This window comes from Lithobates pipiens, unplaced genomic scaffold (assembly GCF_037356315.1).
Source record: "Lithobates pipiens isolate NorthernLeopardFrog02 unplaced genomic scaffold, aLitPip1_a1.2 Scaffold_1, whole genome shotgun sequence".
Taxonomy (NCBI): Eukaryota; Metazoa; Chordata; class Amphibia; order Anura; family Ranidae; genus Lithobates; species Lithobates pipiens.
In genome coordinates, this window is record NW_027507685.1 from 181,892,198 (window position 1) to 181,906,385 (window position 14,188).

At 41.4% G+C, this 14,188-nt stretch overlaps 1 protein-coding gene across 1 annotated transcript in view; it reads right to left on the bottom strand.

The window, feature by feature from the left end:
* The window catches only part of LMX1B (LIM homeobox transcription factor 1 beta), a 252,630-nt gene that overhangs the window by 19,775 nt on the left and 218,667 nt on the right, over window positions 1-14,188 (bottom strand). The window contains exon 3 of the mRNA XM_077478986.1: window positions 5,061-5,293. Within this exon, the coding sequence (XP_077335112.1) occupies window positions 5,061-5,293 (233 nt within the window). The remainder of the gene's footprint in view (window positions 1-5,060; window positions 5,294-14,188) is intronic.

Below are 14,188 nucleotides of genomic sequence, written 5' to 3' on the forward strand. Positions count from 1 at the left end.
AACGTAAAAAGACCGCAAATTTTGAAAAAAAATGATATTTTCTACTTTTTGTTATTAGAAAAATCCAATAAACTCAATTTTAGTCATACATTTAGGCCAAAATGTATTCAGCCACATGTCTTTGGTAAAAAAAAAGTCAATAATTGTATATTTATTGGTTTGCGCAAAAGTTGTCACATCTACAAACTAAGGTACGTTTTCTGGAATTTACGCAGCTTTTAGTTTACGACTGCCTATCTCATTTCTTGAGGTGCTAAAATGACAGGGCAGTACAAAACCCCCCCAAATGACCCCATTTTGGAAAGTAGACCCCCTAAGGAAATTGATAAGAGGCATGTTGAGCCCATTGAATATTTTATTTTTTTGCCTCAAGCGATTGAATAATGACAAAAAAAAAATTTTTTTTTTTTTTTTACACAAAGTTGTCACTAAATGATATATTGCTCACACATGCTATGGGCGTATGTGAAATGACACCCCAAAATAAATTCTGCTGCTTCTCCTGAGTACGGGGATACCACATATGTGGGACTTTTTGGGAGCCTAGCCGCGTACAGGGCCCCGAAAACCAAGCACCGCCTTCAGGCTTTCTAAGGGCGTAAATTTTTGATTTCACGCCTCACTACCTATTACAGTTTTGAAGGCCATAAAATGCCAAGATGGCACAAAACCCCCACAAATGACCCCATTTTAGAAAGTAGACACCCCAAGCTATTTGCTGAGAGGCATGTTGAGTCCATGGAATATTTTATATTTTGCCACAAGTTGCGGGAAAATTACAAACTTTTTTTTTTTTTTTTTTTTTTTCACAAAGTTGTCACTAAATGATATATTGCTCATGCATGCCATGGGCATATGTGAAATGACACCCCAAAATAAATTCTGCTGCTTCTCCTGAGTACGGGGATACCACATATGTGGGACTTTTTGGGAGCCTAGCCGCGTACGGGGCCCCGAAAACCAAGCACCGCCTTCAGGCTTTCTAAGGGCGTAATTTTTTGAGTTCACTTCTCACTACCTATTACAGTTTTGAAGGCCATAAAATGCCAAGATGGCACAAAACCCCCACAAATGACCCCATTTTAGAAAGTAGACACCCCAAGCTATTTGCTGAGAGGCATGTTGAGTCCATGGAATATTTTATATTTTGCCACAAGTTGCGGGAAAATTACAAACTTTTTTTTTTTTTCACAAAGTTGTCACTAAATGATATATTGCTCACGCATGCCATGGGCATATGTGAAATGACACCCCAAAATAAATTCTGCTGCTTCTCCTGAGTACGGGGATACCACATATGTGGGACTTTTTGGGAGCCTAGCCGCGTACGGGGCCCCAAAAACCAAGCACCGCCTTCAGGCTTTCTAAGGGCGTTACAGTTTTGAAGGCCATAAAATGCCAAGATGGCACAAACCCCCCCCCCCAAATGACCCCATTTTAGAAAGTAGACACCCCTAAATTTAGGGGTACACTAGTGAGACTAGGTAATAAATGGCGGGTGCCCTGAAACTATAAAAAAATAACTAACCAACCAGCGTCACCTGTAACAGTTATATGGTGATCACTGGTGAAAGGGTTAACTAGGGGGCAATCAGGGGGCTTTATGCGGTAGTATATGGGGGTCCCTGGCGCTATAAAAAGCTGCGGCGAACCTAAATACCTACCTGCCTAACTAGCGTCACCTGTGACACTAATACAGCGATCAGAAAAACGATCGCTTATTAGGCTGGGTTCACACTGGAGCGATGCGGGAACGCCACGAATGCGCGGCGGGTTCCCGCATCGCATGCCTCCCGGCGGCAGTTCACACTGCCCTATGCGAACTGCTGGGAGTGTCAGTGAAATGTTAATGACACCCCCAGATCAGTTCGCATATCGCAGTGCGATCTGCAAACTTGGATCGCATGGTGTGAACACCCATGCGATCCGATTCTGCTGCGGACCAAAAAAAGGGTCCCGTGCGAGTTTGCGGCGGGTGCGGCGGGTGCGACACGAATTCAGCCATACTATCTGTATAGCTGAACTCGAATCGCACAGAGATCGGATGTGATTTGCACTGCAGTGCGGTGCGAATCACATCCGTTCTCATAAACCGCTGCAATGTGAACCCAGCCTTAGTGACACTGGCGACGGGGGGTGATCACGGGGTTAAACCTTTATTGGGGGGGTTAGGGGGGTACCTTAGAACTAAAGGGGGCTAACCCTAACTGCCCTAACAGTTATTAGTCACAAATGACACCTGCCGGGTGATCAGGGGGTTAAACCTTTATTAGGTAATAAATGGCGGGTGCCCTGAAACTATAAAAAAATAACTAACCAACCAGCGTCACCTGTAACAGTTATATGGTGATCACTGGTGAAAGGGTTAACTAGGGGGCAATCAGGGGGCTTTATGCGGTAGTATATGGGGGTCCCTAGCGCTATAAAAAGCTGCGGCGAACCTAAATACCTACCTGCCTAACTAGCGTCACCTGTGACACTAATACGGCGATCAGAAAAATGATCGCTTATTAGGCTGGGTTCACACTGGAGCGATGCGGAAACGCCGCGAATCCGCGGCGGGTTCCCGCATCGCATGCCTCCCGGCGGCAGTTCACACTGCCCTATGCGAACTGCTGGGAGTGTCAGTGAAATGTTACTGACACCCCCAGATCAGTTCGCATATCGCAGTGCGATCTGCAAACTCGGATCGCATGGTGTGAACACCCATGCGATCCGATTCTGCTGCGGGCCAAAAAAAGGGTCCCGTGCGAATTTGCGGCGGGTGCGGCGGGTGTGGCGGGTGCGGCGGGTGCGGCGAATGGCTGAACTCGAATCGCACAGAGATCGGATGTGATTTGCACTGCAGTGCGGTGCGAATCACATTCGTTCTCATAAACCGCTGCAATGTGAACCCAGCCTTAGTGACACTGGCGACGGGGGGTGATCACGGGGTTAAACCTTTATTGGGGGGTTAGGGGGGTACATTAGAACTAAAGGGGGCTAACCCTAACTGCCCTAACAGTTATTACAGTCACAAATGACACCAATGCAAAAAAAAAAAAAAAAAAAAAAAAATGACATTGGTGTCACTGTGACTGAGGGGCAGGGGTAATTGGGGGGGTGATCGGGGGGTAAAGGGGGGGTGTGAGTGTGCCTGGCATGTTCTACTGTGTGTGGGATGTGTTGGTGCAACTCACTGATCCGCTCTCCTCCGTGTCGGAATGAAAAATACCGGAGGAGAGAATACATCACTTCCTCTCCTGTGTTTACATTACAGGAGAGGAAGTGATGTCACCGGGGATTTCCATTCGTCGGGAGCGATCGCGAGGGGGTGGCCATGAATGAATGGCCGTCCCCTCGTCCGGGATCGCTCCCGAACGAAAACCGACCGCCGCAGGCACCGGGCGGGGGCCCGATCGGGCCCCCGACCCGCGGGAGGCAAATCACGTACATGTATGTGCTTATGCCTGCCCGTGCCATTCTGCCGACGTACATCGGCGTGCGGCGGTCGGCAAGTGGTTAAAAACAGAAGCCTGTCATTTTGTAGCTGTAGTGCTATCTGGATTTACCAGACCATATGTGGCTGGCTTATCCTAAGTGTTTTCATTGAGCAAATATGGTCTATATTCTGGTAATTCCTTCACCCACCTCCTTCAACCCCCTCCCCCAACACCAACATCCTCCTGGACCGAATTGGGGGATGAGGACCTTTTCCCCTCAAAGTAGGAAAAAAGTGAATATTGAAGGCATGTGGCCTGGTATGGTATAGGAATGAAGGTGTGCACTTTCCTGACCACACAGCCTGCATGCTGGATACTTATCCAGTCTAGTATGAATGAATATGGCCATTCTCTTGACAGGCTGGGTTAGGGTCAAAAATTGCTAAATGCAGTGAATATCACCCTAAATGCAATGAATATCAATCCACTGTAAGAGTAGCCAGCCGCAGAATACTAAGGCTCCACTTGGTGAATATTTCTCCAACGCAACAGTGTCAAGTCATGGACCTTTTATAGAATGCTAGTTGAGAAACCCTTTACTAGAAAAGTGAGATAAGATCTTGGCATTTACACAAGCAGCCTACTTCTCCAATAGCTGGCTACATGTGAGCCCCTCGACAATGATGTTGGGCTGCTAATAATAACAGTTACTTGGCTGTAGTATGCAACATTCAAGTATTATTAAAGACAAAACCTTTTTTTGGTTTTGGACAGACTGGGGATGGATTAGAACGCCTGTCCGTTTTCATTGCGATCTATGCCCAGTTAGGGAGATTCATCCTCTATATCAGTTCTGTTTAGCATTGTCATTGAAAGTGAAAGTAAAAGAAAATCCCAAATTTTGGATTGTCCCTAGAAAAGTAATATAGGTGAAATCTTCCAATGGAGACCCAAATTCTGGTGACCTGGGAACCCATGAATTTTCAGGGATTTCCTCTCACTTCCTGTTTTGGCTATGGGACAGGAAGTGAAGGGAGTTCTCCCCAATGGGACACAGAGGGCAAAAAAATATACTGACAGGGGTTATAACCCTCCCTTACTCTAGAATAAAAACAGACTATAGTTCTGCTGCCATTTAAGTTATGCTACACAAATTTTATGAAATGTGATCATGAGGGAAAAAGGGGATGTTGTTTTTTTTTTAAGTCAGTGAGGAAAGCTTAAAGATGTTATGGTGGTTTTTAAGGGTGCTTTAAATAACTCCCTAGGTTAGGGATGCTCTTTAAAATTATCCTGGACATTTTATTTTGCCAAAAAATGGCCCCTGGGGACAAAAGGTTAGATATTGTAACACTTGCCTGTTTGTTGCCTGTGCATTGTAACAATTGCTCATTTGTTGCTTTCAAATTGGAAACGAACATAGGAAGGTTTTCTTAAAAGTATTTTGTAGATTGTCTCTTTCAAGTACCTTTTTTCCTAAGCAGTGACGTATGATGAAAGGTTGATTTTAGTGAACTTTCGACAAAATCACTGCATTCATCTATACTGACAAAAACAGCAGCTATGAACAATTTTGTATACAGCTACTACTTATTATTTTAGTTATTCTTCAAGTAGTACAATTAACTCAGAACTCACCAGAATCTGAGTCATCTGGACTTCCAGAGCTTAGAAGGTCTTTTTCCTTTTCATAGTCGCTCTTACATAAAAGTTGTCCTTCCTTCAACACAAATTCATCTCCTTTTCGTAGTTGTCGCTCACATACACAACAGCAGAAGCAGCTTAGATGATATACACATTCCAGGGCCCGCATTACAAATTCTGTTGGAGCAATCTTCTCCATGCACCCACTACATTTTGCTGCAAATAACCTAAAAGGAACATACACAACTGTTACAAAAAAGTTTAACATTTATATATATTCAACATAGTTTTTTTAAAAGCATCCTTGGCAGTACACAAACTGCTATAAGCATCATTTTCCGGTAACTACCTGTTGCTTCAGAGGTCCTGACTCATCAGGCTGCAATGACATTTAAATAATGCTATACTAAGCATGTCTCAGTTGCAGCCTGATTAAGGGAAAACCTGTCCTTCCAGTAAGGATAACAGGTTCACCACAGAAGTCAACTGACCAGGCTGGCATCGTTTGATCATTCCTTTTTTTCTATTGAATTAATGCAAGGATAAGTACGGTGGCATGAGTCAAAATACCAATGCTTTGAGCATGTGTGTGTTTTTGTGTTTTTCCTACACGCTAGTTTCATGTCATTGTAGTGACATGACAAACCAAGGCAAAATATTTATGAAAGGATTCGCTTTTACATTTGTAAACATAAGTAACTAGTAAATAGTAATCTTAAATTGGCCACGCATGCAATAATCTGATTCTACAATCTCTAATTGTAATTGGCCAACAACTATTTAGTTCAATGAGCCTACCTGAACAACCTATTTAAATGGTTGACCTTCATGCTCATTAGTTGGTAAATCTAAAAATGATCATGCAATCAGTTTGTAATATGTGTGATTCTTCAATCACATTGCAATGTATATGGCCAGATCAAAAATGAACCATTTTGAGTGTGTTTTGTTTTTGTAAACCTTGTTTTTGTAAAATAGTTTTTTTCTGTTCAATCCTTTTTATTGTTGTAAAAATGAACACAGAGTATACTCCAATATAAAAGGAAACAAAAAAGTATACATAAAAATGAAGAGCTCCAGAAGTTGTCAGTTCAGAGCCCCAAAGGGTATGCAACATACATAATAAAGAAGGAGACTTTCAAAACATAAAGAAACGAACGGCAGCAGAACCAACATTAAAACACTTACAAAAATATCCAACACTGGTGGACAAGAGGTACACAAAAACAAAACCTCATAAAATCACTTCCCAGTGGTTTCAGGTAAAGAGCTGTAAGGAAAAGTAGAACAAAAAAGAAAAAAAAGGGTAGAAAAAAGATAAAAGGGGGAAATCAACTGCTCCAAGCGGGTCCAAGACTCAAACCATAACAACTGTGAGAGGTAAGAGTTCAGGGTTTCAGGAGAGACTCATCGAAACCAGGTGGGAGAAGTTGATCCACTTAATGTTACCAGATTCTAAGTTTTTTAGGAATTTTATCCTGAATAGTTGCTTCAATTTTACTATGTATTATAGCCTGGGTGACCTTATTCTTGGTTTCTATGGTACGAAGTGTAGGGAACTTTCAAGCACGTGCTATGGTTTGTTTGGCCGCTGTCATGACTTGTAGTATAAGGCGAAAATGGGCTCTGGTACAGTCCAGGGTATTATGGTTCAGAAACGCGAGGATGGATCGGGGGCCAATGTGGTGCTGATCAGAGTGGAGGCCATTCCCAGTCCAGAATTGATGCACAACAGAACAAGTCCAACAGATATATGCATGCATGCTCTCTTGATCACAAACACAAAAACACACAGGGGGATAACCAGGTAAAAACTTGGAGATCCTTAACAGGACCAAATACTATCGCATGAGAATTTTATAATTAATTTCAAGCACTAAAATGTTTTGAGAGGAAATATTATCCCAATCCTTCACCTCCAGATCAACCTTAAGGTCTCTAGACCACTGTGCTGTATAAGATGGCATACTGGCCAAAGGGGAAGTAAGAAGGGTGTATGTGAAATTATCTATTTAATTAATAAAATGATGAAAAATATTATACTGTATATAGAAATGCATATATTATATGTTTGACACATATTGAAATATATAGTAGGCACTCTCAGGACCTCCACAGGAGAACAGGAGTCTCTTAAGAGAGGTGGTGCTATGACTCACCAAAACATTGGTGGAAGAAGTAGTCATATTTTTCTGTGGAAGCGCTTAGCGTGCCTACTACATTCATTGTTGTATTTTTAATATATACTATATTCATTCCTATATATATATATATATATATATATATATATATATATATATATATATACACAAACAAACCTAATAGGTACATTCCATAGGACTTGGCAACATAGATAATATTCAAGAGCGTATGGTCATGCAGAAAATGTATTATTTATATTTAGTAAATAAGATAAATAAGCCAATAAGAATAAAGATACTAACTAAAAGGGACTTTATATGCCTTCCTCAGGCATAATGCAAAAAATGGTGCCAATTTTTGGGTAATGTTGCAAGTTCTTAGGGTACCTAGGCTAAGGGTGGTTAAAGGTTAATGAACTCTAAAGTTGGCCATAGATGGACTGAAATTCAGCCAGTTCAACAGTTCTGAATTTTGATCCATCTATGACCTCTCTCGTTTGTGAGAAGCCGATCTAATAATAGACTTCTCACAAAAAAAAAAAATTGTTTGATCAGTGTATTCTTACATCAGAGGATTCCTCTGTTCTCCAGGCTTGTATGGACGGGGAAATCAGTTTTTTTTAACATAGTGATCGAAAAAAAAAGAATTATCCCCATATGTTCAGCTTAAGTTTTCGAGTCAAAGGTTGGGAAGTTGAATTGAAACTCCAACCAAATAATTTTTATATCCTTTTAGTTTTGGTAGATAGAGAGGAATGGTTGAAATACCACACAAGTTTATACTGCTATCCAGGGCTCCCTAAATTTACACTACCAGACACCTTTGCTTTTATTTATTTTTTTATATTTATTTTTTTACCACAACCACCGAATGTGTACAATGTCATCTGGCTTTGCAACATAAAGGGGTTTTAAAGGCAGAAGTTGTTTATCTTAATGCATTCTATGCATTACGATTAAAAGACTTCTGTGTGCATAAGCCTCCCTAACACTTATCTGAGGTCCCTCTCTGACCAGCGATGTCCACGGATGTCTTAGCCCTCCGAGATTCTCCCTCCTGATTGGCTGAGACACAGCAGCGGCGCCATTTGCTGCCGCTGCCATCATTCAAAGTCAACTACCCAATCAGGGGATAGCCGGGGCAGGGCGAAGTCAGGACGCCATGTCTGAATTGACATAGGAAGCTGTGACTCACGCAGGCTGCTTGCTGTGGGGGCAGTCAACAGGATGGAGGAGCCAGGATCACAGAAGAGGGACCCAAAAAGAGGAGGATCTGGGCTGCTCTGTGCAAATTCACTGCACAAGACGTTACATTCACTTTAAGGGAGGGTTAAAATGAGGTTCAACCATCTGTTTTTACTGCTCCCAATCCCAAATGTAAATGAGCTCTCAGAGAGTGTAACTTTAAGGTGTATTAACCTATATGTTTTTAGTACTGATCTATTCTAGTCAATTGAACCTAACATAATTTGCTTTCCGGTCTATTTCTTTGTGTTGGTTTTTTATTAATGTAGGGTTAAGCTCTTTAAGTGGACTTTTTAAATGTAACACTGGTTTACTGGGTCAGTTTATACATTTATACTTCAGCAAATGTCTTCTGTTGTCAAGCAGTGTATTTTGTATTGGGAGTTTTTGTCCTAATATTACTAATGCCTAAAAGAATGTGACTTGTCTAAATAGCAAAACAAACAATATCTGAGGCTCATATGTGGTTGCCTTGTTGCCAAAAATTCACATCCGTTTTTTCGAAACTCTGATGTGCTACAAATATCTATATATAACCAAGGCTGGATGCACATTTGGTTGTAGCATTGTGCCGTTGTGAATGAAATCTTCTAACTTAGTAACTTCCTCAGCACATACAGTTGACACATGAAGTTTAACATTAAAACGGACCTTGCATTCCATGTAAGGTCCATGTTTTAAAATATGTCCTCCCTGCCCTGTGCTAAAAAACACAGTCTACAAATGTAAAAAAATTGCTTGTAGGTGGACAAAAAGTTAGATATAATACTCACCATTATTTTGGCTTCTGTATTGCAGGGCAGAGATGTCATCCTCCTGGTGACAAGACCCTGGGAAACAGCGAGCACTTCAAGTCAGTGGGACTTGGGCTACTCTACATTCCCTTGCTGAAGCAGGTTTGATGGCAACCTTTGCCTAAACACTCTGGGAAAAAACCCAGAGAGAAAAGCCAAGTATATTATCTAACATTTTTTTCCCTGCAGGTGATATTTTTTATCCCTTTAGTCTTCAAGAGGGACACATTTAAAAGTAGTCCTTGCATTCTAGGTGCAAGGTCCATTTTATGGATCTTTTGCACTAAAAGAGTCCTAGACAAGTAATCTCACACCTAGGGAAGTTACTAAAGGGACTGGTGTGTTTGATATCATTAGTTAGTTAGTATGAGCTACTGGGGGTTTATTTCTTAAAGGCAAATGAGCTGTGCGCATGGGAATTTTCCCTCAGTGTAGTAAACGAGGTGAAGCTCTGCTGACTTCAATCAAAAAAATATTTCCTTGCACATGTTTGAGGATTCTTTTCAAAGTGATTTTCTACCGAATTTACTAAGCTAAGGCAAAATTCCCTTGCAAAAGTAAACAGTGAATTTGCCTTTAGTAAATCAACCCCACCACGTCAGTTCATCCTTAGATAATAAATTGTTTTTGTAAAATGGCATGCATGCTGTAGTCTCCATTATACATTCTGAATATGTTCCCAAACACTGTTTTATGGCATCAGTGTATCAGATTGTGATGTTGTCAAGGAGCCCATATTATACCTCCCAGTGTTCTTGGAAGCCCGGTACACTCTCTGTTTAAAGTTTTTTAAAGAACTGTGAAAAGATACTTCAGTACATTAAATATATATGTGTGCATGTATTTGCAAGCTGTAGTTGGAAAAGTCTTTGCCCTGGTCTCCATTTGTCCTATGTTGGGGTTTAGATTGACCCTGAATGCTTAAACCATCTAATATTGGCATGGCAGACTTTAGGCGATAATCAATCCATTCTGAAATGGAAAATAAACACAAAATGCACCCGTGGCAAACTGTTTACTAAATCATTTGGCTCGGGATATTCATTGGGACCTTTCCTTTAGGGGGTGCTTGGCAAGAGTTAGAACTGTCTGCCAAGCACCTTGTTTTTCTAAATCCAAGTGAATCTAGGCATAGGTGTATTTTTGTATCCCTTGTATCTTAGTTCTGCTTTTTATTCTTAAGCTGTCAATACACCCTGTTTTCTTTGAAAGTTTCCATAAAGTCTGGTTCATTTTCTAATGGTTTTTAGAGTCAAATCGATGATCATTTTGGACAGGGGTGACGAGAAAAGGAGCAAGATGGAAATTTCTCAAAATTGTACATATTGTAATGCGCATGTTCTAGGCACAAAATACATAATACATTTGGGATTCCATTCACATAGCAAGCCTGAATAAAATGTTAAGGGCTTTTGAATGCTAATTATTAAATGAAACTATTAAAAGTTAAATTAAACCTGGAGTTAGGCTCTAAAGTGTAACTCCACTTTTGTGGAAAAAATAAGGATGTACAATTGCTACACAAGCCATATTGTAATTTGTTGTTATTAAATTTCCTTTCCCTTTCAATCTTCAGCCACTGTAATTTTTTTTTTGTGGAAAATTCAATGCAATATGGTAATCTAGAGGTGATTTGTACACCGTTGTTGTACAGAACGCCTCCAAAAATGTTATTTCCTGGTTGTGTGAAGAATTGTGTCAGTCGGTATTTAGGAATCCTCTGCAAAAAAAATGTAATTATTTATATGATAAACCCTATGGGTAAATTGCTTTTAAAAAAGAAGTATAGCCAAAGCTTTTTTGGCTATACATCTCATATGGATCACAGGTGTGCAGTTAATTATGAAAAGATCCTGACCATATGGTTGGGATCCACCTAGAAGCCTGGACTGGCACTTGTTTCAGCCTCTAAGCAATCTGCCAAGAGCTTGAGAGAGCCCCTCCTGCCCCCTTCACAGCCCAGTGCTCCAGTAAATGCTAGAAAGGCAGAGTCGAGAGCCTGAGACTGACAGTCCCAGCTCTCTGCTCATAGCGGAGGGGGAGAACTGAGCGATCAGCAAGCTTTGATCACTCAGTTCAGTGCTTGCAACCTTTCTTTACAACTAATGTCCTCCAGACCCTTTATTGGCTTTGTTGCCCTCTTTGTACTCACTCCATTTCCAGTACATCCTTCCTGAGGACTGATGCCCAGAACTAGACAGCATACGCCAGGTGCGGCCAGACCAGTCTTGTAGAGCGGGAGAATTATCGTTTTATCCCTGGAGTTAATTCCTTTTTTAATGCATGCCAATATTCTGTTTGCTTTGTTAGCAGCAGCTTGGCATTGTATGCCATTGCAGAGCCTATCATCTACTAGGACCCCTAGGTTCTTTTCCATTCTAGATTCTCCCAGAGGTTCTCCCCCCTAGTGTATAGATTGCATTCATATTTTTGGCACCCAAATGCATTATTTTATAATTTTTCTAGTTTAAACCTCATTTGCCATGTAGTTGCCCACCCCATTCATTTGTTCAGATCTTCTTGCAAGATTTCCACATCCTGCGGAGAAGTTATTGCCCTGCTTAGCTTAGTATCATCCGCAAATACATTAAACTGTTTACCTCATCCTCGGGGTTGTTTATTAACAAATTAAATAGGATTGCTCCCTGCACAGAACCCTGGGGGACCCCACTACCCACCCCTGACCAATCCGAGTATTCCCCATTTATCACCACTCTCTGAAATTGCCCTTGTAGCCAAGGGACCTTATTTTGTTCAGTAAACGTGTCAAATGCTTTTTCCAAAATCCAGATACGCCACATCTACGGGCCTTCCTTAATCTAGATGGCAACTCAGCTCCTCATAGAAGGTTAATAGCTTGGTTTGGCAAGAACGATTCTTCATGAATCCATGCTGGTTACTACTTATGATACAGTTTTCATTACCAAAATCTTATATATAGTCCCTTATCATCCCCTCCAAGAGCTTGCATACTATTGATGTTAGGCTAACTGGTCTGTGATTCCCAGGGATGTATTTTGGGCAGGGCAGGACTTACCATTGGGCTTGACTGGGCTCAAGCCCATGGGCCCCCCCCCAATAGGGGGCCCCACCGAGATACATAGTCAAATGTACTCTGTTCGGCTCCGCTCACAGTCCCGCCCTATGATGGACATAACACAGGGACTGGGCGTGACTGTGAGCCGAGTACTCTTGGCTACTCTCGGGTTCGCACGGGACTGCAAGAGCACCCGAGAGCTGCCGAGAGAACCCTAGAGCTGCCGAGAGGACCCCAGAGCCGCCAAGAGGACCAGAGATTGCCGAGATACATAGGACTCTGTATCTCAGCTGCGCCATTTTTAAACTTCAAGACTGCAATGACAAGGCTGCAAATGACACTGGGGCAAGGCTGCAAATGACAAGACTACACTGACAAGGCTGAAAATGACACTGACAAGGCTGCAGATGGATGGACAAGGCTGCAGATGGACACTGATAAGGCTGCATTGATGGGCATTTAAATGTAGGTTTTTTTCCCTTAAACTTCCCTCCTAAAAAATGTTTTCCTTAAAATTCCTTCCTAAACTTGGGGTGCGTGTTATACACCGGTGCGTGTTATACGCTGATAAATACAGTAATGTATAGAAGGTAGGGCCCCAAAGTGACTCAAGCCCAGGGGCCCCCACCACCCTAAGTCCTGCCCTGATTGTGGGCCCTTTTTTAAATATTGGTGCCACATTGGCTTTTCTCCAATGCGCTGGTACCATTCCAGTCAGTAGACTGTCAGTAAAAATTTGGAACAATGGTCTGGCAATTACTTGACTGAGTTTCCTATGTACCCTTGGGTGCAAGCCATATGGTCCTGGTGATTTATACATGTTAAATTTCCAAGTCTGATTCTAATTCTGTCATTTGTTGGCCATAAGGGTGCTTCCTGTGATGTGTCACGAGGAAACACACTGCAGTTTTGGTTACTGAAGCCCCTGATTCCCTCTTGAAGACTGAGACCTTTGCCATCCCCCCATCCTTTGTAACCAGATATCCTTCCTCATTGTTTATGGGGCCAAAATGGTCGGTCCTCCCTTTTTTACTGTTTTTGCTCTCCTGATGTGTCTTTCGTATTTTATCTTAGCCGCCCTAATTGCACCCTTACATTTCTTGTTGCATACGTTATAAAGTTTGAATGCTGATGATAATCCCTCAACCTTGTATTTTTTGAAGGCCTCTTTTGCTTTTATATGCATTTTTACATTGGCATTAAGCCAATCAGGACTTTTGTTCGCTCTTTTAAATGTATTACCCAATTTGATGCACTGGCTGATGCCCTATTTAATATGCTATTAAAGCGAACCCATCTCTCCTCCGTTTTCTTTGTTCCTAAGATTTTATCACAATTTATATCCTCTAGCAAGGTTCGTAGTTTAGGGAAGTTAGCTCTTTTGAAATTCAGTGTCTTTGTATTTCTCTTATGTTTCCTATTTGTGTGATTTATACTGAAGCCGATTAACCTGTGATCGCTGTTTCCTAAATTGCCCCGTATTTCCATATCCGTGATCAGGTGTGTCTTGTTGGTAATCAGTAGATCCAGTAATGCTTTATTTATAATTAACTACAGCTGCATTAAAGCAATCGTGTTGACACAATATATTTTTTCGCTGAATTTGTGCGCAAAGAATCTTAGATGTGTTCTAGATTTATATATTTCAAGATACGTTTTACAAACCTAGATCTCAGCTTTAAGTCCACACCTATTATTTCCATATTATTATCCCAGCTGAAGTTGATGATTCATGAGTATACACTTAAAAGACACTAAGCCGCTCTACACCATCTGTTTGATGAATGACTAATTCTTTATCTATGCAGCTCACCTCTAGCGTTAAATTTGGTCCTTCTCTTTTCCTTAGTAATTTCAATCAAATGTTTACTCTTTCAATATTCCGCTCTGTGCCTCTCTGCCGCC